The following is a 26,523-nucleotide window of genomic DNA, read 5'->3' as shown; positions in this document are numbered from 1 at the left end:
TGTACTTAACTCTTATAAGCACAAAATGGAAGCTATATAAAAAAGAAACTCTACTCTTCTCTGAGTAGAGTCACAAAAATAAGAGTTAACTTTAGTCCATTCTGGGAGAACCTAAAAGAAACACTAACCCCTCTACTCTCTCTGTCGTGGTATTGCTGCTTGCCTTTTTGGATGCATGGATTGGGAAATGGCGTCTGGCCCCCTGAGGCTTTCCTCTCTTTGAGAAATGGCCCTTATCTATCCATGGGTCATTTCAAAATCCATATTTTTGGCTCCAAAACCTACCCTCAATTTATACATAAGGTTGACTTGTACATGAGTATAAGTGGCCATGCTTATTCTCTATCCTTGCTGATAAACCTCTTTAGATAGCTATTTCTTTACTGCTGTTTCAAAGAGAGCTAAGAAAAAGATTTATATTCAGGCACTAGTTTTCACTGGTGTCTTGCCACACAAAACAATTTTTATTGTTGCAGCTTGTCCTTTTTGCACTGGTGTAACACACTGAAATAGTGGCAATGATAGAAATTATTATTCAAAGATACGAGTTCAGAAATTGTTTAAAGCAAACTTTATAGAACTAGTACATTCAGCAAAAAGTATCACCAAATTTAATTCAGTTTAAGGAGGCAAAGAGACCGTGCTCATCAGGAGAGTGGACATGGTGTTTTGCTTGGCTACGTTATTATCATAAAAAGTGTGGCAGTAAGAAATAAACTTAGTCTTTAAAATCTGTACTTTAAATATTTTAGGTGTATGTAAGAGAAATATTGTCATGGTCTTCCCTTATACCAGAACTGTAATGCTGTTGTCCTCAGAATAGGTGACCCAAATACAATCCTGAGCAGGTAGTCCATGCTAAGTAATTGAATTTATTCCCCAAAGGAAGCTGCAGGTGCCCAGTATAAATTAAGGCATGCACAAAGTGTCAGTATACAGTTTAATTTTCTTAGCATGAGCTAAGGTGACTTAATTTGAGCCAGTAGGTTGAATAATTTCAGTCTGAAATGCTACTGCCTTCTGTATTGTTGCACCCTGGGTTAAAAAAGCAGTACATTGAAGTTATATCCTGGTTCTTTTTTTGCCAACGGTCAGCCAGTGCAACTCAAAAGCCAGCCACCAACAGCCATACAAGCTTGCCAGCATGCTGCCCACAGCGTATTGAAAACCAAAAGCTCCTGACAAGTAGGACACAGTTATAAAGCTAGCCTGTTATTTACATATTACTGTTCCAGAATTGTGGCAAATATCATCCACAGAGTTTACCACTTAGGCTAGTGCAATCACTCTCTAATATATATTGCTTTTAAATGAATTTTTAAAAACTACTTACTGTCATTTTGTTAAGTTTTTATCCATGGCAGTCAAGATACTACATTAAAGGTTACAACTTTATCCTATGTCTTTTCTATAATTCTAAACATTCAAAGAATTATTTCATGTAAAAAATTAATATGATTAAAATTTGAGAAAATTGAACATTTCCCCTGGTTTTTTTTTTGCCCTTGAAATAAAAAACAGGAAGGAAAAAGATCATTATATTAATTAATTAAAGGGAGTCGAGATGCATCTGTTATAAGATATATTATTTAAGGAATGATTGAAATGAAATCACTCAAATCAGCACAATGAATATTTATTCAAGTGTCCCACTGGTTTCAGCCAAGAGTATTCCCCAAAATGTGAGCACAGATTTTCAAATGGACATGATTTTGTCCTAGTATATAGCATTTCAGTTTGGCTGGATTCTGCCAAGACTAAACGTTTTAAAGCTGGAAGGGACAGTGATTTATAAAGGCTAAATCTGGCAAATTAGAAGTGCTGAAAAATCATAGTAAAAATGGAACAGAGCAATTTGGGAATGTAATGCCTATTGGGAAATATATTTTTAAAGCTTATTACCCGAGTCTCAAAACTCTAAGAAAATTATACTGTCTAAACTTCAGATACCACAATGCAAATTGTGTTTGCGTACAATTACAGCTTTTATTTAAGTGCAATGTTTTTGGTTTTTAAAATACAAACTCTGCTAATAAACTATTTTAAATGTGGAAAGAACCACACATTTTTTCTACAAAGTATGCATGCCCAGAGCAAGTCACATTTCCAAGGATGTTAAAAACAATTTAACAGGAGTGCTTAGTGCAGAAGTCAGAGAGAAGGGCAGAGATTAAACACAAAGAAATGTAAACAGCTACCACATGCAAGGAAACTAGGTTACAAGAATCACAGTGGCAGGCATTCACCGATCACCAGGGAAAACAGGAAGTGAAAGGCATAGCAACCACAAGCCCAAAAGCAGAAAAGCGCATACCTTCAGCTTGGAATGAAAATCACGAGATTTCCTTCTGGCAAGAACCTGAATGTGACTAGACACCTGCAGGGTAGGGGAAGGGAGGGAAACAAAGGAAAAGCCTGTAACCATGGAGATGAAAAGCCCCCTACAACTGGGCAAGCCAAACGTACCTTAATGGCGGCTTGGATTTCTCGAACTTTCTTCCTTGCTAAGACCTGTATGTGACTAGACACCTACATTGTTCAGAGTTATTACAGAAAGGGAGGGGGAAAGGGGAGGGGGAGGGAAGAAAACACAAAAGAAACATACACACAAAATCAAATCATGGTTTATCAAAAAAAAAAGGAAATTAAAAAAAGTTTGTTTGGGGGATGTTAATTGAACCTTCAGCAAGCATTGCTGTTAAGAAACCACCTTCCCAGCCATTCACCCCACTTTTTGCTGAGGTGCTCACCAAGCACAACATCATCACTTCAATGAAAAGGGGAACAAACTTTTAGAGTACTTTCCCCACTCTCACAGGGAAACAACCCGTAAGCCCTTTTCTGAAAATCTTCAAGAGTACATATGTTTTATGATATATATATTTTCAGAAGCAAAACAAAAAGTTTAATTAGCAGGGAACAGAATTTAAGCATTAAAAAAGATGGCAGGAACAAATACTTTTAATTCATTCATTATTTCTCTCTTGTTCCCTCACCCTCCTGCCCAGAAATGGGACTTGAGGCAGCTTGAAATTTAAAACACGGTATAAATAAAAACATAGGCAAGATTATTATTAAAATGTAATGAAGTTAGAAAGAGCATTGGAACAATTTAAAATGTGCATTGCCAGCCAAAATAAACAAAGTTAAAACACAATATAGCCCCTTATTAAAAGCCCTTTCTTTAACAATCAGGATTCCCACATCTCTAAGAACAATCTGCTGATCGTGGACATTCTAGCTTTCTTAATTAGGAAGGTCCCAAGTCTAGAAACACCAAGAAGGCCCTCATTTGCTTCTCCTGAAGGGCGTGGACAAGAGTGTGGACAAGTTCATATGGGAGAATACTACTGGTCAAAGAGTCAGGACACAAACCATTTAGATTTTATAGATGAAAACTAGCACTGTGGATTGTGCCTGAAGACAGAAGAATAGTCTCTGGAACTGTATAATATGAGTGTTGTGTGTAGCTCTTTCAACCAGCGGAGGTTTCTAAACACCATGTGGAGCCGACTAAAGTAATCCACATGAAAAGCAACTAAGGCACGCATGACTGTGACTACATATTTGAAATATGGTCAAAAGAGAAACAGAGTTGGCTGTCATCAGCAAAACAGTGACATTTGGATTTAGTTTAATGTATATGTTGAATACATAAAAGCAGTCCCTGGTTATGAGCTTCTGTAGGCTTGTTTTTAAGTTGAATTTGTATGTAACTCGGAATAGGTACATTTTAAAGTGTAATTCCAGAAGACATTTTTTTTAGTTTTGGATAGCATATGGAAGGGCTAACACCCCTTTAAGTCATATGTAAGTCAAGTGTTTCTAACTCAAGGACAGCCTGCACTTTACTGGTAACTCTATATTCTATTGCAATTAATGAAATGACATTAAACTTCATATAAACACTGCACATTAATATTTTAAACAGAGATAAACACTGTAGTAATTGCTATGAACAATCTTAGAAATTCTTAAGAGACAAAGTGTCTTTTTTAAGGATTTAAAAATAATTACTATTCCTTAATTGTGGTATTGCATAATAACCATTACATTGCAGGGTCAGTTAATGGTTAATATACATATATTCATTTGGCATTCTTATATTCCAGCCTCTGCCTTAAAAATCAGAGTAATATAGAGAGGAGACTATGTGAGACAGGCTAGTCTCCTAGATCATGATTATTGCATGATAACCTTCTGTTCATTGATTCTTTTTAAAGTGGCTTCCTTGGTCCATTTGGAGGACCAAGGAAAACTGCAAACTATACAACTAGAAGAGGCCTCTACAGTCATATTGGAAACACAAAAATACTATTATAATGAAATGCATTCAGGAAGGACAATCAAACAGTCATTTGCAGGTGTTACAGTTAAGTCCAATCAAACTGAAAAGTCTTTCTCTTTTTAACAGGTCCTATTTTCTCTTTTAGTGTCTACTATAACTGTGAAGAAAGCATCAGTCACATATGTATGTCTTGTTTAAAAAAACCCAGCAGGTATAACAACTCTGAAGTGGAGAAAGTGTATTATTATACATGAAACTTGCAGACCATTGACTTGAAAAATAGTATGAATGGAGTGACATGGAAGTAACTACAGGCAGTGCCGGAGTTACAAACATCTGATTTACAAACAGCTCATAGATAAGAAGGGGGGGGGGGGGTGTGAGACAACAGGAAGTGTGAGAAATCTACCCCTAGGAAGGGAAATTCACTCCTGAAAGAGTTATCATGAGAAAAAGGTGTCTCCACTGAAGCTTTATCACCAATCCTTGCCTTCCACAACAAGGCAAATCTTTCAAAATCCAAGTATCACAGGGACAGAAAGTGAGGTGAAATATTCTGAACAGGGGCACAGACAGCAAAACAAACACCACAGGAGTGTTAACCCTTTCCTATTCTATCCAATGCTAAAATTATTTATTTATTTCTTGCCCGCCTCTCCTCACGCTCAAGGCGAGTTACAACATTGCTAAAACACACATACATCTAAAAACATTATTTCAAATACAAGTATTAAAAAAACATTTCCACAAAATACATATTAAAATACACTAAGCAAAGATTGAACATAAGATGCCAGCATGTATACACACGCACGTGCGCACACACACATACATGGCTGGAGTTACACTTAAAATGTACCTGTTCCAACTTAAATATGAATTCAGCTTAAGAACAAACCTACAGAGCCTATCTTCTTTGTAAGTTGGGGACTGCCTGTATTGGAAAATAATTCTTCAGTGGAAGAAAGCGAATTGCCTTCCCCAGGAATTCCAGAAGAGATCGGAAGACCATGCTCATGAATTAGAATTCAACTTTATTGAAAGAAATGCATTTCTGTCCCACATTTCAAAAGATCAGAATCTGAACAGAATTGAGGCTCCTAAGTTCAGCACTCATGCACTTTAATATTCAGGGTACCAAGCCACTTTAAACTGTACATGTGTATAGTAACTTCTCATCCAAAAAACATTCCAGGTTGGATGTTTTCCCTGTCTTCCAATGGTAGGCTTTAAAACTGGCCTCCTAGAGAAGCCTTTAACTCTTCTATGCCAAAGAGGAAGAGAGAAGTAGTGTCAAGCTTGGTTTCGTTTTCTGAAAAGTCCATGAAACCACGGCACACAATTTTAAAGTGATATAAGGATTCTTCAAAGTCGTTATATTTGTATTTCTCTCATTCTTCTTCAGGTCACATGTAAAATACAGGCCATTAAAAGTTTTGTTTATCTACTTTATCCAAGCATTACATTGATTCTGTGGATTACTAGTACAATTATAGAGAATAAGCTGACTACTGTAAAGTTTGCATTTCTGCAATACATAGATTAGCAGTCACCGCATAATTCAAGTATATGACAAAATAATTCTTATTCTTTTACTTCTTTCTAGGCCTCTGAATCAAAGTTTCAAACGTGCATGAACAGCATTTCTACCTTGCAGGCTTTTCTATTGAATTTAATTTGAGGGGCAAACACATGCAAGCAATGTGCAAAGAGAACCTGAAACACTTTTGCTCAATGAAGTGGAGGGAAATGCACCATACAAAAGCAAAGCAAAATGTCTATTTAATATGCAGGGACACTTACTAAATGTGGAGAACAACCTTTAAGATGAAAGAGTGCTGAGTTACCTCTCAGAAGAAAATTACTTTAAAATATGAGCTATTTCAGTTATAGTTCTTAAAATAGTTTCATTTATTGCTTCCTTTGAATTAGAGACCCTGTGTAATTTCTTTTGGCAATAGCTCACAGCTCTGTGAAAAAGCACATGAGACCAATGGTTTGAATCACTTTAAGGTAGTTTCCTATATCCCTAACAGGAAAACTGAGCTGTGCATATGTTCATTTACATGGTTGAAGAAACTAATTCAATTTGGACAATTCACTAATCAAAACATATAGCTGAAGTTCTAAATATATAAAGAAACCATGTTCACAGCAGACATAGCAACAACTGTAAATAAGGTTTGTCAACTGAGATACCAGTTTATGCCATAGCTAGTAGGAGTCATGATTTGCACATCCACTTCATGTCAAACTTCCTTAACCATGGTTGAATTGATGTCTGAACCAAACAGAATAAAACAAATGCAGAATTTATTATACTTCCTCACACAAAAGACAAAAGGTATATTGTGCTAACACCACCTCTTTATGCCAAGGGTGTCAAACTCATTTTCACTGAGGGCCACATTAACCTTATGGTTGCCTTCAAATGGCCATCAAATCCATGGATGGAGAATCCATCGACACAGAGAGCAAACTATTTTTTTTTACATAAAGGTCAGTGTTCTTCAGTATTTACCCAATGATACTAAATGGCAACTCCCATCACTTTTGATTATCCGCCATAAGGACTGAGGATAATGGGAATTGCAACCCAACAGCACTTGTGGCTCTGAGGTTAGGGAAAGGTTAAAGGACATTTTAAAGTCACACATCATATCCACAAGTCTTGTATCTAAATTCAAACCCCATTATCCTGACTAAACTGAAAAAACTGCAGCCTTTTGGATGTTACTGTATCACAACTTCCATCAGCTTTATTCATGATGTCTAATGATGTCATGATGTCTAATACAGGAGTTGTAGTCCAGGATCTGGAAGGGCACAGGCTGGATTTGGAGTTTGACACACATGTCTTAGGCAAATGTAAATAATTTGTATGTCTAAATGGCAGAAAGAGGATTAGATATCTTTCTATCAATCTATATATAAGCTTTGGCTAGTGTAGGGAAGGGTTAACACACCTCTAATATTTGTTTTGCTGTCTTTGCCCCTGTTCAGAAGATTTCATCTCATTTTCTGTCTCTGTGATAGTTGGATTTTGAAAAAATTGGCTTGTTGTGAAAACAAGGATTGGTGATAAAGCTTCAGTGGAGACACCTTTTCTCCATGATAACCCTTTCAGGAATGAATTTTCCATCCTACATGAAGATTTCTCTCCTTCCTGTTGTCTCACCCCCATTCTTAACTATGAGTCTTTAGTAAATTGGATGTTTGAAATACAGGACTGCCTCTACTGAATTTGGGTTGTGATGTATCTCATGCTCAGCTTTCAAAAACCTTATCAATGAAAACATCCAAAAGTTCCCTGGGCTTTTCCAAAATTGTTGCCACTTTCAGAAATACTTTGGCATTAATAGCTACATGCAATAGTAAACATGAAAAGTGGTTCTTATTGTTTGTTTGTTTTAGATACAAAGCAATAAGAAAATTCAACCTTGTTGCTACTACGTGATCTTTCAGCAACATCTGACACCAGTGATCAGAATGTACTCCTAGATCCCAGTTATGGATGGGAATTAAAGAGTTGGAAGAGTTCACTAAAGTCATCCAATTGGACGAAATGTACTTCAGCATTTGCACTTCTACCTACAAAGACTTCAAAGAACAGCATGGGGAATTGTTTTCTTGGCCCCATGGCAACGGTCCTACAGGGCATTGCAGAGTACCATCTTGTCTTCAGTGCTGATTAATATCTGATTAAAGCCTCTAGAAGTTATCAGGAAGTCTGAAGAAATGTGCCACTGATATTTTCATGACTTCCAACTCTATTAGATATGAATTCGACATAGCCATACAAATGCTGGACATACTGGCTGACTGATAAACCACAGCTAAATGCAGACAAGGCATGGGCCTTGTGCAGTTTTCATGCCTGGAAGACAGGCAGACAGCTTGTTCTGGTTGATATAAAGCAGTGGTTCCCAACCTTTTTTTTGACCAGGGCCCACTTGACCAGGGAACACTTTGACCAGGGATCACTCTCCAACATTAGTTGAAATGGTTACGAATCAATTTTTGGTCAGCTTTTGATTTGGTTTGGTTATTTTGGGTGTTGATTCAGAAAATTGCATTGAATAGATCACATCAGCTTCAGTTTCTGATATAGAACATCAACATATGCCATTCAGTAGCTACCATCTGCTTGCCCGCAAAAAAACAAAAACATATTTAACAATCTAGAGATGATGTTGTCTATCCAATGCAATGGTCAGCTCTGCGGAAAGGAGTGGAAATAAAATAAATAAAATAAATAAATAAATAAAGAGGAAGGAGGTTCATGGACCGGATTTTGGTTCTTGCGGCCCACTGCTGGGCCATGGCCCACAGGCTGAGAACCACTGGCTAAAGCATTGTGTTCTTTGTAGATTTGCCTATTTTATACTTTATTGATATACACCACTTTGCAATTTATTTGCAAACATAACTATCTGCAAATAAATGTATATAGAAGAAACTCCTGTGGTGAAAAATGGAATGTGGTAGGTGGAAATTGTTGTTTTGTTTTCATTTTTTAACGTACCTTCCATTCCTAAAATCAAAGTCCTACATTTATTTCCAGCAAAGGTATAACAGGGGTAGCAAATCTTCTGTTGCCCAGATCTTGCCAGACTACAACTCCTACTATTCCCTGATCACTGGAGTTTAGAGTTCACAAATGTTTGGAGAACCACACCTGGTCTAGAATGTCCTGAGAAAAAGCAGATCATGAGCACTTGCTTCTATTTTGGTCCCAGTTTGGAGATTTATATAACAATGAAACACTTGTTTGGGCCAAAACAAAAATCATTTCTCCCTGCAGTTCTATAGCTGTTGGTTACAAAAAAGATGTCTACTTTTCAAACCCACATTTGGCACAACTGATTTGAACATTGCAAATTATGTTTCAATCTTGTTAAAAGTCTATTTAATGGTCTTTGAGAGTACATTTAATAATTCCGGCACAGTATTATTTTCATAATCAACAACTGTCCTCTAAAAATCTCCAAAACAGAGTAACTATGGGAAGAGAATATTTACTTTCATTTATTTATTTATTTATTTATTTATTCAAAACATGAATTCCTTATTTTTTAAAAAATGGGACCCAGCCATTATATCTATAGTAGAGGCTTGATGTGTGTCTAAAATCAAGAATTTGCCAATTTTAAATGGCTTTCAGCAGAATTTTGTAGATGTATATATTAAAACATAGCTAAGTGAGAGTTGAAGAAATCATCATAAGGATTTTTGATTTGTGAAATAAATGATAAATCACATTGAACAACATGCCCAGTCTCAGCCATAAACTAAACATTTATGCATATAAGACAACTAACAGCAATTTAACCCCTAACCCCCCAAGAACAATAAACAAACACTTTACATTTTTTAATATTATTGAATATGCGACAAATGTAGTCAAAGCTGGTCCAAGTCACACTTGTAAAATCCAATACCTCCATCTTTATGCATATCAACCTCAATTCTATACTGTTTTCAGTACATGTTTGTTTTGTTCAGTACATGCCCTTCCTGTGTTATAGAAGTATGAAACAGGTAATCAGATGTGAAGAAGGATAAAGTTGGCTCACCTATTGCCCTCTCTATTTAGCTTGCCTGAATACATTTTCAGTGTCAGAGATCATGCAGGAGGTACAAATAAGCACCTCTTGGCGGAATCTGGGTAGCTCCTTTGTCTGAAAATTTCCAGCTGCATTTTCTAGTTTCTGTTTGCCTCTGCCAGAAAAATCAGGTGGATGACCTTCTTTCAAATGGTTTGAACAAAAGAGGACTTTGGGAGAACATGTAACCTTGGGCTCTGCCTAGCCTAATAACTTTGCACTAGCAGTATAAATTACTTTACTGAGGGAAATATTCATTTCAATGCCTTTTTATAATGCTGTTAGTTTTCAAACACTAGATTCCCCCTTTTTTCCAAATGCCTTGCAGACTCTGATTTTCTTAAATGAAATCCAATTTACTCATGTCTCAAAGCCTCTTAGTCATTTCCGTTACTGGGGCCAGGTTAACAAGTTTGCTCATCAGATATTACTGGGATTCTTCTCAAGGAGATCTGTGCACTCCAATCAAAATAAAGAACGAGGCACATTTGTTTACTATAGTTCCCAAATCTATTGCTTAGAATGGTCTGACTTTTTTTGAAGTTGTACAAATGGTCTTGGAACAAAATAAGACCTTAAGAAGCAACAATTACATGTGCTTGGTCCATCACAGCTAATAATAATACATTTATTTTGAATTATCTTCTGATATTAATTGATTAATATTTCCAAGCTTTCCCCCAATATAACAGCTTAAAAATGCAAGTGTTCATTGTTTATAACAAAAAGTGAGGGAACCTCTGTCACTGAAGTGATGAACAGCACAAACAACAGGATTTTTGAAAGCTGATTCAAAACACTAAATAATAGGTAATATAATATCTAACCACTGCTGAAGCAAAGCAAGCCACCGCAGCCAAGACCATGACATTTTGTGATTTGCTGACATGCTCATTTTATGCTGATCGACCATCTTACCTGTTTCCTGGTCCGTGTCTTTCCCGTTCTAAGTTTGATATATCTGGCTATTAGTTCATTCCTACCTGAAAGAAATACAAATGTATAATGAAGACTAAAAGTAGCAATTCGGCATTGAATCAATGCCAAAATGCATGAAATAAAATATAAATTTGCAGTAAACACAACATCCAATAAAAATCATGTTTCAGGCATATATTTCAAGGAAAAGGTCAACATTGTGTGAACAGACATCTGCTTGTGCAACTGGATTTCCCTTCGCTTCTACCACTCCACGTTGTCCTTCCCTCCCTGAATTCAAATCTCCCAAATCTCTGGTTTTTAGAAAAGAGAATTTTTGTTCCATTAGTATGGGAATACAGTTGAATTTCATTCTCAAATTGTATTAATACCATCTAAATACCAAAGGACACTGGTATGTGCAATGAGATTCAAGAAGAAAATTAAAAATAGTGAAAAAAACTCAAATGATAATTCCAACTAATTATAGCAACTTGCAATACGTTTGCAATTGAATGCTAAATTTCTTCTAGACACAACGATAAATACCAAAATGTGTATCCTTCCTCCATCTCTCTTCTGTGAGAAAAGGATAACAAAATCCCAACATCCGAAAAAGGAACTATTTCCCAAAGATTTTGGAAATAATTATTTCAAACTCCACAAATTATTTCAAATGTATTGTTCATTTCTCAGACATCAGTGATGTGTTGCCCTGAAAGAATGTACACAACAAGAAAAGTAGTAAAATGGGTGTTCAGTCCATCTCAAAACTGTTCTTCCAACACAAAACTCAGCAATCTTCAAAGAGAGATGGGGCATACACATTTCACTTATTCCTTCTGTAGTGTGAAGAAAGCAGGAAAAGAAACCACAGGCCTGACAGTCCCAGTCTCTCCTCAGAGAGACAGGCAAAAGTATTGTTCAAACGGTGTCTTAATCCTTGACTGGAAGAGACATAGGAAAAGAGATACTTTGAAACAATGGATTTTATTTATTTATTTGAAAAACTTCTATGTCGCTTTTAAAACCAAAAGACATATCAAAGCAAACTGCAAAACAAATAAAATCCCATACAACAATAAAATTGCAAAATAATGTGAATAACAAATAAACAATTTATTATTATTATTGACACAAAGACATAGTATGGCACAGCAAATGAGAGATATCTGCTGGATTTTGTATCACAAAATCACAAGTTGAACACTTCCCAAGCGTTTAAGACTGTGTGATGTATTTTCGGATGATGCGCACAGATCCCATTAAGGTGGCCTTTTGCAATTGACAGATCATAATTTTGTCAATGTTTATTGTTTCCAAATGCTGACTGAGATCTTTTAGCACAGCACCCAGTGTGGTGATTACCACCGGGAGCACCTGTACTGGTTTATGCCAGAGCCTTTGCAGTTCAATTTTGAGGTCCTGATAATGGCTGAGTTTTTCCTGTTGTTTTTCGTCAATTCGAATGTCACCTGGTATGGCGACATCAATAATCCAAACTTTTTTCTTTTCCACAACCATGAGGTCTGGGGTGTTGTGTTCCATTATTATTATTATTATTATTATTATTATTATTATTATTATTATTATTGATACATTTAATGAATACCAGCAATAATAGCAAACAACTATTATCACACACTATTACAATTTATGATATTTGCAGTTAAAACCTAGGCCTAATTCCATAATATGCAATCAAGAAAAGGCCAAAGAAAAGAGAAGTCACATTACAGCCTAATGCCACCTCATCTCTTGGGACACTTGTATATAGCTATGTGTCCTGTCGCTTTTGAGTCCTCAATATGGTCTGTGTAGAAGGGATGAAGAAGGCACACTTTGTTTGGTAAATAGGTTATTTTCCTGTTTGTCACAGAACTTCATCCTCTGGGATGATATTCAGGATGTCTAGAATATCTTCCATTCCTATTTCAGCCTCTTCCATACAAGATCTTTTCTTTGAAAACCTGACAAGAGTTAGTAGTACCAGACATGGACTGCAGACAAGCAAGCTTTATGCTCAGTTGTGCTTCGGAGTGTCATACGCACAGGAAATACCAGGAGAAAAGGATAGCCAAGTAAAAATGCCATGTTCAGACTGCTCCTAGGTGAAGAAGACTGATACTCCACACTACAATAGTTATTCAAAACCAACTGTCCTCCATGATACTTATGGGTGAGAAGTAGAAACTGGAGAAGGGCTCATTCCAAACCTACTTATGAAACCAGCTAAGACTTCCATCATTTTGTATGGTTCTCTTCTACAGGGTTAAAGGAGTTAAATAATATCTATACATGGGACACTATTATTTATTTATTTTTTAAAGTTTGCTTGCGAGTTCAATATTTTAAATATACTATTTTTGCCCTCAACCTCTTCTCTTATTTTCACACACACACACACACACACACACACACACAATGGGTCCTTTTCTTTTGTAGTTTTATTTTTTAAACAAAAAAACCTTTTGATTTAACTGTTGTAAGCTACTTCAAGGATTTAGAAAAGAAAAATCAGGAAATTAATTTGAATAATTGAATGTAATGCAATACAAAGACAAGGGTAACTATAAAAATAGTAATGATCTAAAAACATGCATTTGAGTAGCCTCATTTGCTCTTGGAACACTTCAAACTTTGAAAATCAAAATTGCTGAAATGTGTCTTGGATGTCTGTAAAAGTTTCATTTTATATTGTGTAAATTACAAAGATACCAGACCACTTATAAATGGGATACCAAATAAGTCAATAAAGCAAGGTCTCACTTTGCCTGATGAAAAATATATTATCCTGTCTCATATATAGATATATATATATTTAAAATTGAGGTTGAAAAATCCAATCTCTAGAACACAACCCTATAGTTGTAACATCTCATTGGTAACTACACTAATTTATTCCAGCAAAAAACATCACATTTTGTGTCACTTTAAACTAACACAATTCCACTAAAAACATACAAATCATAACCTCTAGAAACAAATTCAATACCAATGTTACCAGAATTCAGAAAAGCTACTTTGTGGGATGACAACTCTCAGAATCCAGCAGTTTACAAGGCCATTGGCTATTTCAACCTAAAAGAGGTAATCCAAGAATTAGCTTTTCCATCTCAGAATTTTACTAAACCCTGACATGAAATTTATTCAGGAGAGTAGGAATGGCATAACTGTTGCTTGAAATCCTAGCTCGGAGCTTTTCAATGTTTTCATAGCTTTTTAAATACAAAATTCAGTGGCACTTGGAGCGGTGGTGTCCAAGGGCTTTCCCGCAGCAGCAGACTTTCAAAGGGCACTGGAAACTCATTTTGGTAAGGTCAGAACACCCTCACCTTGGGCCTTTAAAGATTTCAGCATCTTAAAGCCAAATAAGACCGAGCTTTCAGTGAATATGAGGGAAAACACCTCTTCAAGCATTTCTATGTGTGGGGGGCAGGGAGACGCTTTGAATCCAAATTAGCCAACAAGAAACCTCTTGTAGATAAAAGTCAACAACTGATTAAACAGTTTCAACCACTAAATAAGAGACCCGCTATTTAAAAGCTGGGGACCAAATCTATTTTTAAGCCCTTAAAAATATTACAGGCAGGTGCTAGGTCATCCCCATCATGGGTTTTGAGAAGAGGGCTTACGGGGAAAGGGGAGGGGGTGGGCTGGGCGACTGGGAGATGGCGCTTGCTTTCCAATGCAGGCAGCGTTTTGTTCAGACAAGCTTACTGCAGAAGGTCATGTGACATAGGCCAAATAAACAGCATCTGGGGATTTTCAATTACAGACCTTCACCCAGCATGCCTGCACTGTAATCTCTACCAGATGAGGCTCAGGCCTCACTATTTTCAATAATTCACACACTGTGTACACATAACATGACAATAAGGGCATTCATGCAACCGCCTGATTCGCACATCAAAGCTCCCAAATGGCCAGCTGTAAGCATGCTTACTGCTGAATAATTCATTCTTTTCACAGGCTTGAAAAAACGCTCAGCAGGACTTGGCAAGCTTGTGTTCTTTCCTGTGTGGTATGCTAAACTCAAATTTTGAAAGAGGTACAGCCTCACTTTTTAAAAAAAGAAGGAAAGAGAGAGAGAGAAAGAGGAGAAGAGCTAAGGATCCAACCATGTAAATGCACATTTGCAAGGATTCAAATAGTTAAAAAAAACTTAAACTGAATTAAAATAGTCAGTTAAATTCCAAATGAGGGGGAGAAAGTGCAAGCTGATACTAAACAATGATCATGCTTCCAAAGCAGGTGCTCCTAATAATTACAAAAAGAAAGACAACACCTTGCTACTGAAGGCTTCTCACCTACATAAATGACACATGCACACAACATTACCAGATACTAATTTTGCACCAAAATGTAATTTGCATACATCTCGTATTTTGTTCTAATATGCTTTTATTTATTTATTTAAAATCCTGGATAGTTCACTTTGGCTTCTGCCCCCCCCCCCCCCCCCCCACTGAGATTTTTACAGGTATTTAAAAATCATACAGCTCTAATTTTCATTGCAAGACAAGCACCCTACTAAATATATTTACAGTATTATGATGAATTTGCTTCCCCAACTCTACAAGGCATGTTCTTTCAAGGCAATCCCTGATTCATAATATCAAGTTTTCATATCTGTCAATCAACATGACAACCAGCAGGATCAACTAGTCCTGACCTCCCCGCATAGCAAACACATGCTGCTTACCAGCTGTGGGCTGTGTATTTTTACACCCTTTTCCCTATCATTCAGAGTGGTTTCCTCCTAATCACAATAATCCTTAAAGTGCTAAAACATATCAATCGTCCTCTAAGCCCTGCCTACAAAAGGCCAGCTATCCCTGTTTTTATGGGCATGTCCAGCAGCAGCTGATACTTCATTCAGCTGCAAATCCAATTTAGCAGCTACAAGAGGTTTAGCATCCCTGGAAAAATATTGGGTGTTGATCCTGCACAGTTAAGTCAGCAATATCCTTTTGCCATGTTGTGTTGTTTTTTTTTCTATCATATTTTCACTTCTGATGGATTTCCTTAGTCAAGATGACAGAATACCTGATTACTTCTAGACAGTTTTGTCTTGACAGCAATTTTTAACAAAGACCAAAAATCATTTTCAGGTATTACAATAACTTGAAAGCATTCTTAAGCTAAATATGACAATTGTAAATAAACTGAAAGCTATGAAACACCACTGTGTTATTTATACCAAGTAAAAGCCATACATGTATATAGAATTTTAAAAGAACACACTCAAAATGTAATTTGTACAAATTCGTTTGTTTCTATGACACAAATTATCTAGGATCCAAGATGACAAGAATAACATGTTTCACTGTTTTTGCCTTTACAGATTTGGGTTAAAAAGCACCTCAGATATATGCAGCTGAACAGTTTATGAAAAAGAACCAGCAGCTTTTTATAATCTTTGGTTTCAGACACTTTGTGGTATAATCCAACTGAGAGCATTTAAAAACAAAATAACGCAAACACACACACACACACACACACACACAAAGGAATCTACTACTGTTGCTCAATTTGTTGATTTTAGCACCCTTGTCTTACAATATGGTATGCCATTCATAAAGATGGTACAATGCACGTCTTCAGAATCTCTGAGTGACTGCAATCCAACACGGTGTGTTAGATGTACTTAAATCTATTGACTGAATGGGTTTTAACTTTGTATTGGATTGTGGCTTTTGCAAATCCATTTTTGCAAAGAAAGATCACTACTTCTCAGAATAAAAGGTTTCACTAAATAATGGCTTAGAAGCATCTCCACATCTATTACTGATTTAGATTTTCCCCCTAGTGCTATTAGCCTCAGCAATGAAATACTTAGAATTTACAACTATGTGATGTAATGCCATTCCAAAGTTTGGAAGTTAATTTTGCAATTATGTACTTTGCTATGCAATGTTATCCCATTATGAAATTAATGCAAAATTAATGTCCATTTAGTGACTTCTGAAAAGAGGAAAAATCAAAACACAAAATCTCCCAAACCACAAACTATGGTTTTGCAACTTTGTCATGCCCAAAGCAGACAAAACTATTGCAGAAATATAGAGTGCAAAAACATAATTGCTACCATTTTTATTGATAAGGTGGTAGGCCAATAAACTGGTTAAACCTAAATTTATATGTTGAGTTCACATTGTACTTTTCAAAAGTTCTTATTTACACAGAGTACTAAGTTCTTTTCTGCCAAGAATGAGTAGTGAGAAGTCCGAATTGGACAGAAATCTTTCAAAACTGATGACAATAGACTGGCTCATCTGTCATGCATGATGGGTGAGTTAAGGGGATTAAAATCACTATTTGCATCATAATAGAGAAAAATTAGCAAAATAGAATTTCTCAGTAGGTGGCTTGAGTTCTATATTCACCACTAAAAAAGGGGGTGCTTTTAAAAGAAGAATTACAGTTGGCTTACAATCTTCATTTGAAGAGGCTTCATTCTAAATACTGTGATTAACTTTCCCAGGAAAGAATGAAGAAAGGTTAACTTGGATAAGTTTGTCCTGTTAGTATAATATTGTATCAACCTTTTCCACTTTGGTACAGCCCAAACAAGTGGATCTAGCAATGCCATAATCCCCAGACTTGGTAGCCGATGACAATGGGACATGTCATCTACATGTCTACTACATGTGCTTCAGGATGCATATGTACTACTATGTTATATCTCTAGACAGTTTTTGTCAGTGTAGCATTACAGAGTATCTACAATTGTCCAACATCCCAACATTATTTTGGTGCATTTTTTCTTTTTCAGCATCTAACCTATCATTCAAACTACGCACTACCTGACCTGTCCCACAGCTTTTTGCATTTCTCATCAAAGGAAGCAATGCTGTCTCAAACAAACATTACAGTGCTATTTACAACTATGCCATAACCAATTCAGCACAACACCATTGTCTTCCAAATGCAAACGTCTTTCAGGAATAGCTTTAAAACCAGAAAGGACAATTATGTTTTGTTTGGACCCATGAGGGCTATAATGAGTTTTAGAAACCACGCAGTCCCCCCCCCCCTTTTACATACCTTCCCCATTTTTTTAAAAAAGCAGGACTCAAATGCTAGAATGAGATTCCGTTTTCTATGCCAAATATCATATTCTAGTAAGAAAGCCATTTATTTAACATTAGTTATTTGGGGCATATGCAAGTCTATCCACCAAATATACACTGTGAAAAAATATTTTGAATTAAGAGCAGGTGCACAGAGACATTTAAACTCATATTGTGTTATGCAAGAGGCCTGGAATCAGATTACACACGATAAGTTCAGACAGCTAACAAGAGCCAAGCAGAAAGCATTTAACCAATGTATGGACAATTTTTACATATTCAATGCTATCCTTGCTTCAAGAGCTGAGTGAGGCAAAGTTTATTTTGTCAGCACACATTTTCTAGGGCTGTTTTGTCCAGAAGTGTAGCTCAAATGAAAGTAGTAAAAAAAATTGCTCCTGTTTATGAACCCACAGTTTCACAGATAAACTCTTCAGAATGGAGGGAACTTAGCATTCTGTTATAATTTCAAGTACAGTAGAGTCTCACTTATCCAACATAAATGGGCAGAATGTTGGATAAGCGAATATGTTGGATAATAAGGAGGCATTAAGGAAAAGTCTATTAAACATCAAATTAAGTTATGATTTTACAAATTAAGCACCCAAACATCATGTTATACAACAAATTTGACAGAAAAAGTAGTTCAATATGCAGTAATGCTATGTAGTAATTACTGTATTTATGAATTTAGCACCAAAATATCACAATGTATTGAAAACATTGGACTAGAAAAATGCATTGGATAATCCAGAATGTTGGATAAGTGAGACTCTACTGTACATAAATACTTGGGGGGAGCAATAATTCTCTGCTTATGTATTTTTGACACCCACCATTCAAGACTCCCTTTTACCATCTGAGGAAAACAGTTTCAGCTGAGAAATTTAGAAATACTATTCTGAATGAACTGGATGAGTTTGATTCTTTACTCAACACTTGAGTACAAGCAGTGGATGGAACACAGACAGAAGAGGAAAGGAGTGGAAATGTAACATATTCGGTAGGAATATGATCACTGACAGACTACTTTTGTCTCGCTAGAAGAACAGCACCTGCCTTAATTTCAGACAGATAAAAAGCAGGGCTTCACTTCCAATCACAACACTTTGAAATAGCCACCAAGGAAAGAAAGTCATGCTGTTGTGATTCCTCTGAGACAGCAGCATGCAGGTGTTATCCTTTATTTTGTTTTGTTTTTAAGGCAAAGGAAGAAGACCAATTCCTACTTTGGGAGCAATGCATTTGCTACTTTCTCAAAGGCTCTGATATGTAGGATATTTCCTCTGAATCTGACTGCTTCTACTAGAACCATCTAAGGAACTCCCTCTAAGACATTTTTAGGATTCCACTGAGAGGAGTACCATGAGCAGGAGAACAAGAAAGCCCCAGTTTCATTGGTGCTGGATGAATAGTTGTCCAGTGGGCACAGTGAATCTTTTTCTAAGGGTCAAGGTAATGTGAAATAATGAGTGCAATGTTTTCAGAACGAAAACATTCTTTGGCATTTTGAAAGAAGCGACAATTGGTAGGCATCAGAGGAAAATGCTGCACAGTGCAACTGCTCCTATAGCATCATCCAAAGATGCTATAGGAGCTCAATAGCATCATCCAAAAATGCTATAGGAGCTCAACAGAATGAATGGGCAAGACAGATTAATTCTGCCATCCATATCACATAGCTCTCTTCCACTTACATTCTCCACAACATAGCTATCATAACATGATGGCTTCAGCTGACAGTGGCTTAAAATCTTGACAGCAGCAACTCATATTTCAAGATGGCAAGAGGATTCAATATCAGAGTTTAGAAACACAACATGATAGCAACAAGGGCAATGGTTCTTGGATGGGTCAGGAATTTGTGATCACATATTTGCCAGTCTCTCTCTCTCTCTCTCTCTCTCTCTCTCTCTCTCTCTCCCTCCCTCCCTCCCTCCCTCCCTCCCTCCCTCTCTCTCTCTCTCTCTATATATATATATATATGCTATAGAGTTATTTAGGATTTTTCATATTTACTTTCTTCACCTTTGCTTTCTTAGACCTAAATTATCTGCCTAATAGCATGACTATGCCACTTCTCTATAACTCCTGCAAAATGCCAATTCAAGATTACAACTTTACATTAAGCAAATTAACCTAACGAAAGAGCCTCTATATAACCTGTAAGAGTGTTTTAGTTTTTGTTATCATCTGAAGAGGAGTCAAGACACTTTATGCTAAGAAGTGAGGTGGTGTTCTGTTTTTTCCAATATGGTCATCTTGCTATGGTAAGATGGAGGACTGAGCCAGGGTCATAGCAGATGTTGTCTCTGGTGCCAAATACAGGAAGGCACTGAACACGAGATGGCAGGGAAGAGAAATAGAAAAAGAGGAAAATTAGTATTTGAAATTCTAAAGAGGGAGCACAGAAGGATAACAGGAGAGAAGGGAAAGTCTTCAATGCTCATGCCTCAGTGTGGGCAGCAGTCACAATGAGGCATAACCAGTATCTGCTGTGGAAATACTTTAGCTCTGTGGCAAACCTTCCTCTTGTCTTTAGTGATGGGAAGGGCTTGTCATCCTTAGCTTCTGGCTGAATCTTCCTCATCTCCTTGTTGCAGTGGGTAAGGTCTCTGTGTCTGCCATTATCTCTCTCCCCAACCCCCAAGCTCCATACCCTTTTATTCTGGGGTTCTTCTGCCAGCTCCTAGGCTTGGCTGGAAGCCCCTTCTCCTATTGCAATGGTTTAAAGGAAGATTCTCACCTCTCCAGTTCCAGCAGGCCATCCCTTCCTCCTGGCCAAGGCAAGAGAGAGAGAGACAGCTTTTGGATTACAGGGCAAAGGAGAAGAGACAAGTGGTGGGTTATCTCTCAAAGCAGTGTCTCCTTCAGATGTTTGACTCATGGGAGAAACAAATGCAAAATAAGAGGCTTCCCAATAAACATTCAGATAGGATTGCAGGGCAAACCAGCTGCTCCAATCCACTTTTTAAAAAAATGGTAAAATTGGGTGTGGGGGTAAAGAAAATAGGGTTTTAGACAATGGTTGATAGAGAATAGATGTCAAGACATAAAATACATCGGTGTACACACTGTGTCTGTACCTCATATGATTATGGAGATTTCAGCCTTGAAGGATTCCAAAAAGGTACAATCCATGGCATCTTAACCTTGATGAATTATTTTCATCATCTTTCTTTTGATGCCAATTCTATATGGATATACTGGGAAGCTGTGGACACAGGTATAAAGAGTGATATCTCTGGATATTTAGATGAAAAGAGCTGACTAGTAGGTGGTTGTCAAGAATGGTTGAGGGCACTAAGTGAACAGAAGGGAGGTGGTATTTAAAAACAACCAGTGACAGCAACATTTTCAGTTATGTTCAAAAATTCATGACACTGGTCTCTTTGTTTATGTACCAGAGTTGGTGGCTTCCGTGCCAGATGGACTATGAACAGATTTTGATCTGAACTTTAAAGGAGTTATTCAAAGTCTATGTTGTATTTTGCTGCATAGCAATTACAGTTACCACTCAATGCGTTTCCTGAAAATAATCTGAGACAGCATTTGCAAAATGCTAAAACTTAACTTCAGTTTCATGACATTAAAATAAAGAGCAAAATATATCCAACAATTTCTTTAAAAGGTTTAAAGCACATTGACATTGACATACTTTTATCCTTATCCTTGCAAACCATATTCACACCATTAAATTTCTGCATCAATGTTAAAATTCCAAAGAAGGTATTTTTCCAGTAATTTCCGCATCCAAATTAAAGCTGTAGTCCGTTCATCCACCTTGCATACGAAAATCATTTTTCACAGTCATTGACATTCATTACACCATAATTTTAGATTAAATAACTTTCCTAGAAATATGTCTACTAATGGATTATGTGTTTCTAAATCATCTGTCTGGTATATAAAACCACACATGCACACATACATCTATCTATCTACATATACACAGAGAGAGAGAGAGAGAGAGAGTTACACTGTATCCTTAAGTAAAATTGAATGTAACTTGGCAAGGGACATGCTCCAATGTTAGAAGGCATGCTTTGAATGTTTGTATTTTAACTTCATGTTCAACCACTAATATTTGACTGAAGCCTCTCAGGTAGCAGGTGGAAAAATTCTCTGGACTAGAGAAATCATTTATCTAAATAACTGCAAGGCAGGTTTTGTATGACATACAACACTGCACACGAGAATCTTTGCAGAAAGGTTTCTTTATTAAATCTCATCTATATTGTGCCATTGGCAACATGTAAGAGTGCATTTTAAAGAATCCGTTATGCTCATCCTAAATTTATTGCATGTAGCAGATACTTAAATTCCATTTATGAAATTAAGTTCCAAGACTGTTGTTCTTCCTAGCAAACCAAACACGTTTCAAAAAATACACTGGAGAGGAAGAACACACATTTTGAGAGAGAGCCTTTCTTTACTGGGGCAAAGATTGACTATCTAAAAGAAGAAATGTTGATCCAAAGGAAAGCATAGGATATATCCCCCGCTTTACTTCAGTTATTCTCAAATGTGAGTACAAGATGCTGTTGCATTTTCATCCAGCATGGCCAACCATCAAAAATTTTATAGCCAACAACTGAGGGAATCCAAATTTGGAAACTATAACTCTCGGTAAAGTCAGTATCAACTCAGAAGGTTTATAACAGGAAGTGCACCAAAAATACATAGGTAATGGAACAGATGGGAAAATTAAAATATTAGTGGATTAAATCTGCCCCACCAAGTATCATGATTACAATACTTTGTAAAAAAGAAAGAAATAAATAAATAAATAAAGAAAGAAAGAAAGAAAGAAAGAAAGAAAGAAAGAAAGAAAGAAAGACAGAAAGGAAGAAAGAAAGACAGAAAGAAAGAAAAAAGTACAGGCCAATCTTTAGGAGTTTTCTAAAAGAGTGGCATTATCTGATGCTTGTGTTTTTGAGAACAGAATAGGATTTCCAATTTTGTGCAGTTTAGGGTGCAAGAAAGTGGGAAAACCTGTTATTTTTATTTTACACTAGCTTGGGGACTCGGCGATGCCCGCGTTATTTGAAAAAGGCATTATTTGTCTTTGAATGTTATGTATTCACAGCAGGCTATGTTGAGTCTGTGTGCCAAGTTTGGTCCAGATCCGTCATTGGCTGGGTTCAGTGCTCTTTGGATGCAGGTGAACTACAACTCCCAAAATCAAGGCCCATTCCCACAAACCCCTGTAGTATGTTCAGTTGGTCATGAGGTTTCTCTGTGTAAAATTTGGTCCTGGTCCATTGTCAGTGGGGGTCACTGTTTCTCTGGATGCAGGTGAACTATAACTCCCTTTCCCCCAAACTTGTCCAATATGCTCTTTTGGTTATGGGAACTCTGTGTGCCAAATTTGGTCCTGGTCCATCATCGGTGGGGTTCGAAGTGCTCATTCATTGCAGGTGTACTATAAATCCCAGTACCTACTACTCCCAAATGTCCAGGCCAATTCCCCTCCAAACCCACCGGTATTCAAATCTGGGCATATCGGGGATGCATGGCAAGTTTGGCCCAGAGCGTTCATAGCGTTCTGAGTGTACGTGAACTACAACTCCTCTAAATTCCCCAGTAGGATTCACAGTGCTCTGACTTGATGCGGGGTGAACTACAACTTCCACCATGTGCAGTCAATCCCCAAACTCCTCCAGTAAGTTTAGTTCCTGCTGAGTTCTGCTCTGTTTGTTATGCAGACAGATTTGAAAGGGAAGGGCAGTGGGCGGAGTCATGCAAATTCCACAGCAATGGAGAACCCTGGGATGCCTGCCTGTGGTGCTAGGGCAGTGGGCAGGGTCATGCAAATTTCACAGCAATTGAGAACCCTGGAATGCTTGCCTGTGGTGGAAAAAACAAAATCTAAGATGAAATTGTCCCCAAATGAAAGCATTCTTTGGGTGGTGGGCCGTAGTGTTTGGGAAGGACATTGGCAGGGGTTGGGCTGCATGTTCATTGAGCTCGCTGTAATCGCAATGTCAGTGGAAAAGAGTGACTTGCTGGCTTCTCAGCACTGGGAACTGTAGCCTGTTTGTGGAGGCCGGAGGCTGTCTGTGTGAGTGGACACCCGTGCCACATATACTCATACGGGTTTTCGTTTTTATTATGGATTTAGATAGATTAGATTAAATTTAGATATATTTAGATTAGATTAGATATAGATGACATAACATCTCTCTAGGAATCTCTAGGTATATCTAAGCATATATATATATATATGCTGCCAATATACTGCCGGGCCCAATTCAAGGTGCAGGTTTTGACCTATAAAGCCCTATACGGCTCGGGCCCTACCTATCTCCGTGATCGCATCTCCTCCTATGAGCCAGTGCGGACCTTGAGATCATCCGGGAAGGCTCTTTTCGTGCTCCCACCACTGTCTCAAGTGCGGCTGGTGGGGACGAGGGAACGAGCCTTCTCGGCAGTGGCCCCCCAGCTCTGGAATGCACTGCGAAACGAGATCAGGCAATCCTCTACATTATCCAATTTCTGTAAGGAACTGAAGACCTGATGGTGTCGGCAGGTTTTTGAGTAATTACATTGGAATACCGCCAATTTCTGGGCCTGAATATATCGCACAAGATTTCTCTAGCCTAAAATGAGATATTTTAATATATTGGGTTTATGGTTCCCGTCCCCTTGCTCAGGTCATGTAAGTGTTATTTATTGCTATAATTGTATTATTTTACTTTGCTTAATAATGTGTTATTATGTTGCTATTTATGTTTGTTTTGTTTTTATTATTGGAAACCACCCTGAGTCCCATCCGGGAGATAGGGTGGTATATAAATAAAGTATTATTATTATTATTATTATTATTATTATTATTATTATTATTATTATAACTCTATAGTCACATTAAGGTAGAAGTGGACCATAGAATCACCCTGGATGGTTTAGAGACTCCTAAAAGAGCATCTTAATCAAATGAGCAAAAGTTAAATCTGAAAAGGTGGAAAGCCAACAGGACTGCACTGTATTCCAAACCCTATGCCTGAAGGTCAAGTGGATACAATAATTTTAAACAATTGCTCCATCTCTCTTCTTCTTCATTCGGTCAGTCGTTTCCGACCCTTCGTGACCTCATGGACCAGTCCACGCCAGAGCTCCCTGTCGGCTGTTGCCGCTCCCATTTCCTACAAGTTCATGCCAGTCACTTCAAGGATACCATCAATCCATCTTGCCCTTGGTTGGCCTCTTCCTTTTTCCTTCCATTTTCCCCAGCATTATGATCTTTTCCAAACTTTCTTGTCTTCTCATGATGTGGCCAAAATATTTCAACTTTGCCTCCAATATCCTTTCCTCCAGTGAGCAGTCGGGCATTATTTCCAGGAGGGTGGACTGATTGGATCTTCTTGCGGTCCAAGGCACTCTCAGGATTTTCCTCCAGCACCAGAGTTCAAAAGCGTCTATCTTCCTTCGCTCAGCCTTCCTTATGGTCCAGCTCTCACATCCATAAGTTATTATGGGGAATACCATTGCTTTGACTATGCGGACCTTCGTTGCCAGTGTGATGTCTTTGCTCTTCACTATTTTGTCAAGGTTGGCCATTGCTCTCCTCCCAAGAAGTAAATGTCTTCTGATTTCCTGGCTGCAGTCTGCATCTGCAGTGATCTTCACACCTAGAAATATAAAGTCTGTCACTGCCTCCATGTTTTCTCCCTCTATTTGCCAGTTATCAATCGGTGTGGTTGCCATGATCTTGGTTTTCTTGATGTTTAACTGCAGCCCGGCTTTTGAACTTTCTTCTTTCACCTTGGTGATAGGGCTCCTCAGCTCTTCCTCACTTTCAGCCATCAGAGTGGTATCGTCTACATACATAAGATTGTTAATGTTTCTTCCAGCAATTTTAACTCCGGCCTTGGATTCCTCAAGCCCTGCATGTCACATGTTCTGCGTACAAGTTGAATAAGGAGGGTGAAAGTATGCAGCCCTGCCGTACTCCTTTCCCAATCTTGAACCAGTCTGTTGTTCCGTGGTCTGTTCTTATTGTGGCTACTTGGTCTTTATACAGATTTCTCAGGAGACAGACAAGGTGACTTGGTATCCCCATACCACCAAGAACATGCCACAGTTTATTATGATCCACGCAGTCGAAGGCTTTGGAATAGTCAATAAAGCAGAAATAGATGTTTTTCTGAAACTCCCTAGCTTCCTCCATTATCCAGCGGATATTGGCGATTTGGTCTCTCGTTCCTCTGCCTTTTCTAAACCCAGCTTGGACATCTGGCAACTCTCTCTCCATGTATTGCTGGAGTCTTCCTTGAAGGATCTTGAGCATTACCTTGCTGGCATGGGAAATAAATGCCACTGTACGGAAGTTTGAGCATTTAGCATTTCCCTTTTGGGGTATGGGGATGTAAATTGTTTTTTCCAGTCTGATGGCCATTCTTGTGTTTTCCATATTTGCTGGCATATTGCATGCATTAGCTTGACAGCATCATCTTCCAAGATTTTAAACAACTCAGCTGGGATCCCGTCGTCTCCTGCTGCCTTGTTGTTAGCAATGCTTCTTAAGGCCCGTTCAACCTCACTCCTCAGGATGTCTGGTCCTACTTCACTCACACCATCAAAGCTATCCTCTATATTATTATCCTTCCTATACAGATCTACTGTATATTCTCGC

At 37.7% G+C, this 26,523-nt stretch overlaps 1 protein-coding gene across 7 annotated transcripts in view; it reads right to left on the bottom strand.

Annotated features, from left to right (window-relative positions):
• The window catches only part of tead1 (TEA domain transcription factor 1), a 245,724-nt gene that overhangs the window by 70,892 nt on the left and 148,309 nt on the right, over positions 1-26,523 (bottom strand). For 3 of the 7 annotated variants that reach the window (XM_008115947.3, XM_008115952.3, XM_062967709.1), the window contains exons 3-5: positions 10,813-10,877; positions 2,467-2,529; positions 2,315-2,377 (exon numbers count right to left, since the gene is read on the bottom strand). In XM_008115947.3, coding sequence (XP_008114154.1) covers positions 2,315-2,377; positions 2,467-2,529; positions 10,813-10,877 — 191 coding nt within the window. The remainder of the gene's footprint in view (positions 1-2,314; positions 2,378-2,466; positions 2,530-10,812; positions 10,878-26,523) is intronic. The other 4 variants (XM_008115953.3, XM_008115955.3, XM_008115956.3 and 1 more) reach the window with 3 other exon arrangements.

Source organism: Anolis carolinensis, chromosome 1 (assembly GCF_035594765.1).
Source record: "Anolis carolinensis isolate JA03-04 chromosome 1, rAnoCar3.1.pri, whole genome shotgun sequence".
Classification (NCBI taxonomy): Eukaryota; Metazoa; Chordata; class Lepidosauria; order Squamata; family Dactyloidae; genus Anolis; species Anolis carolinensis.
Note: the sequence above shows the minus strand (reverse complement) of the source record. Positions and strands in the feature narration are given on the sequence as shown.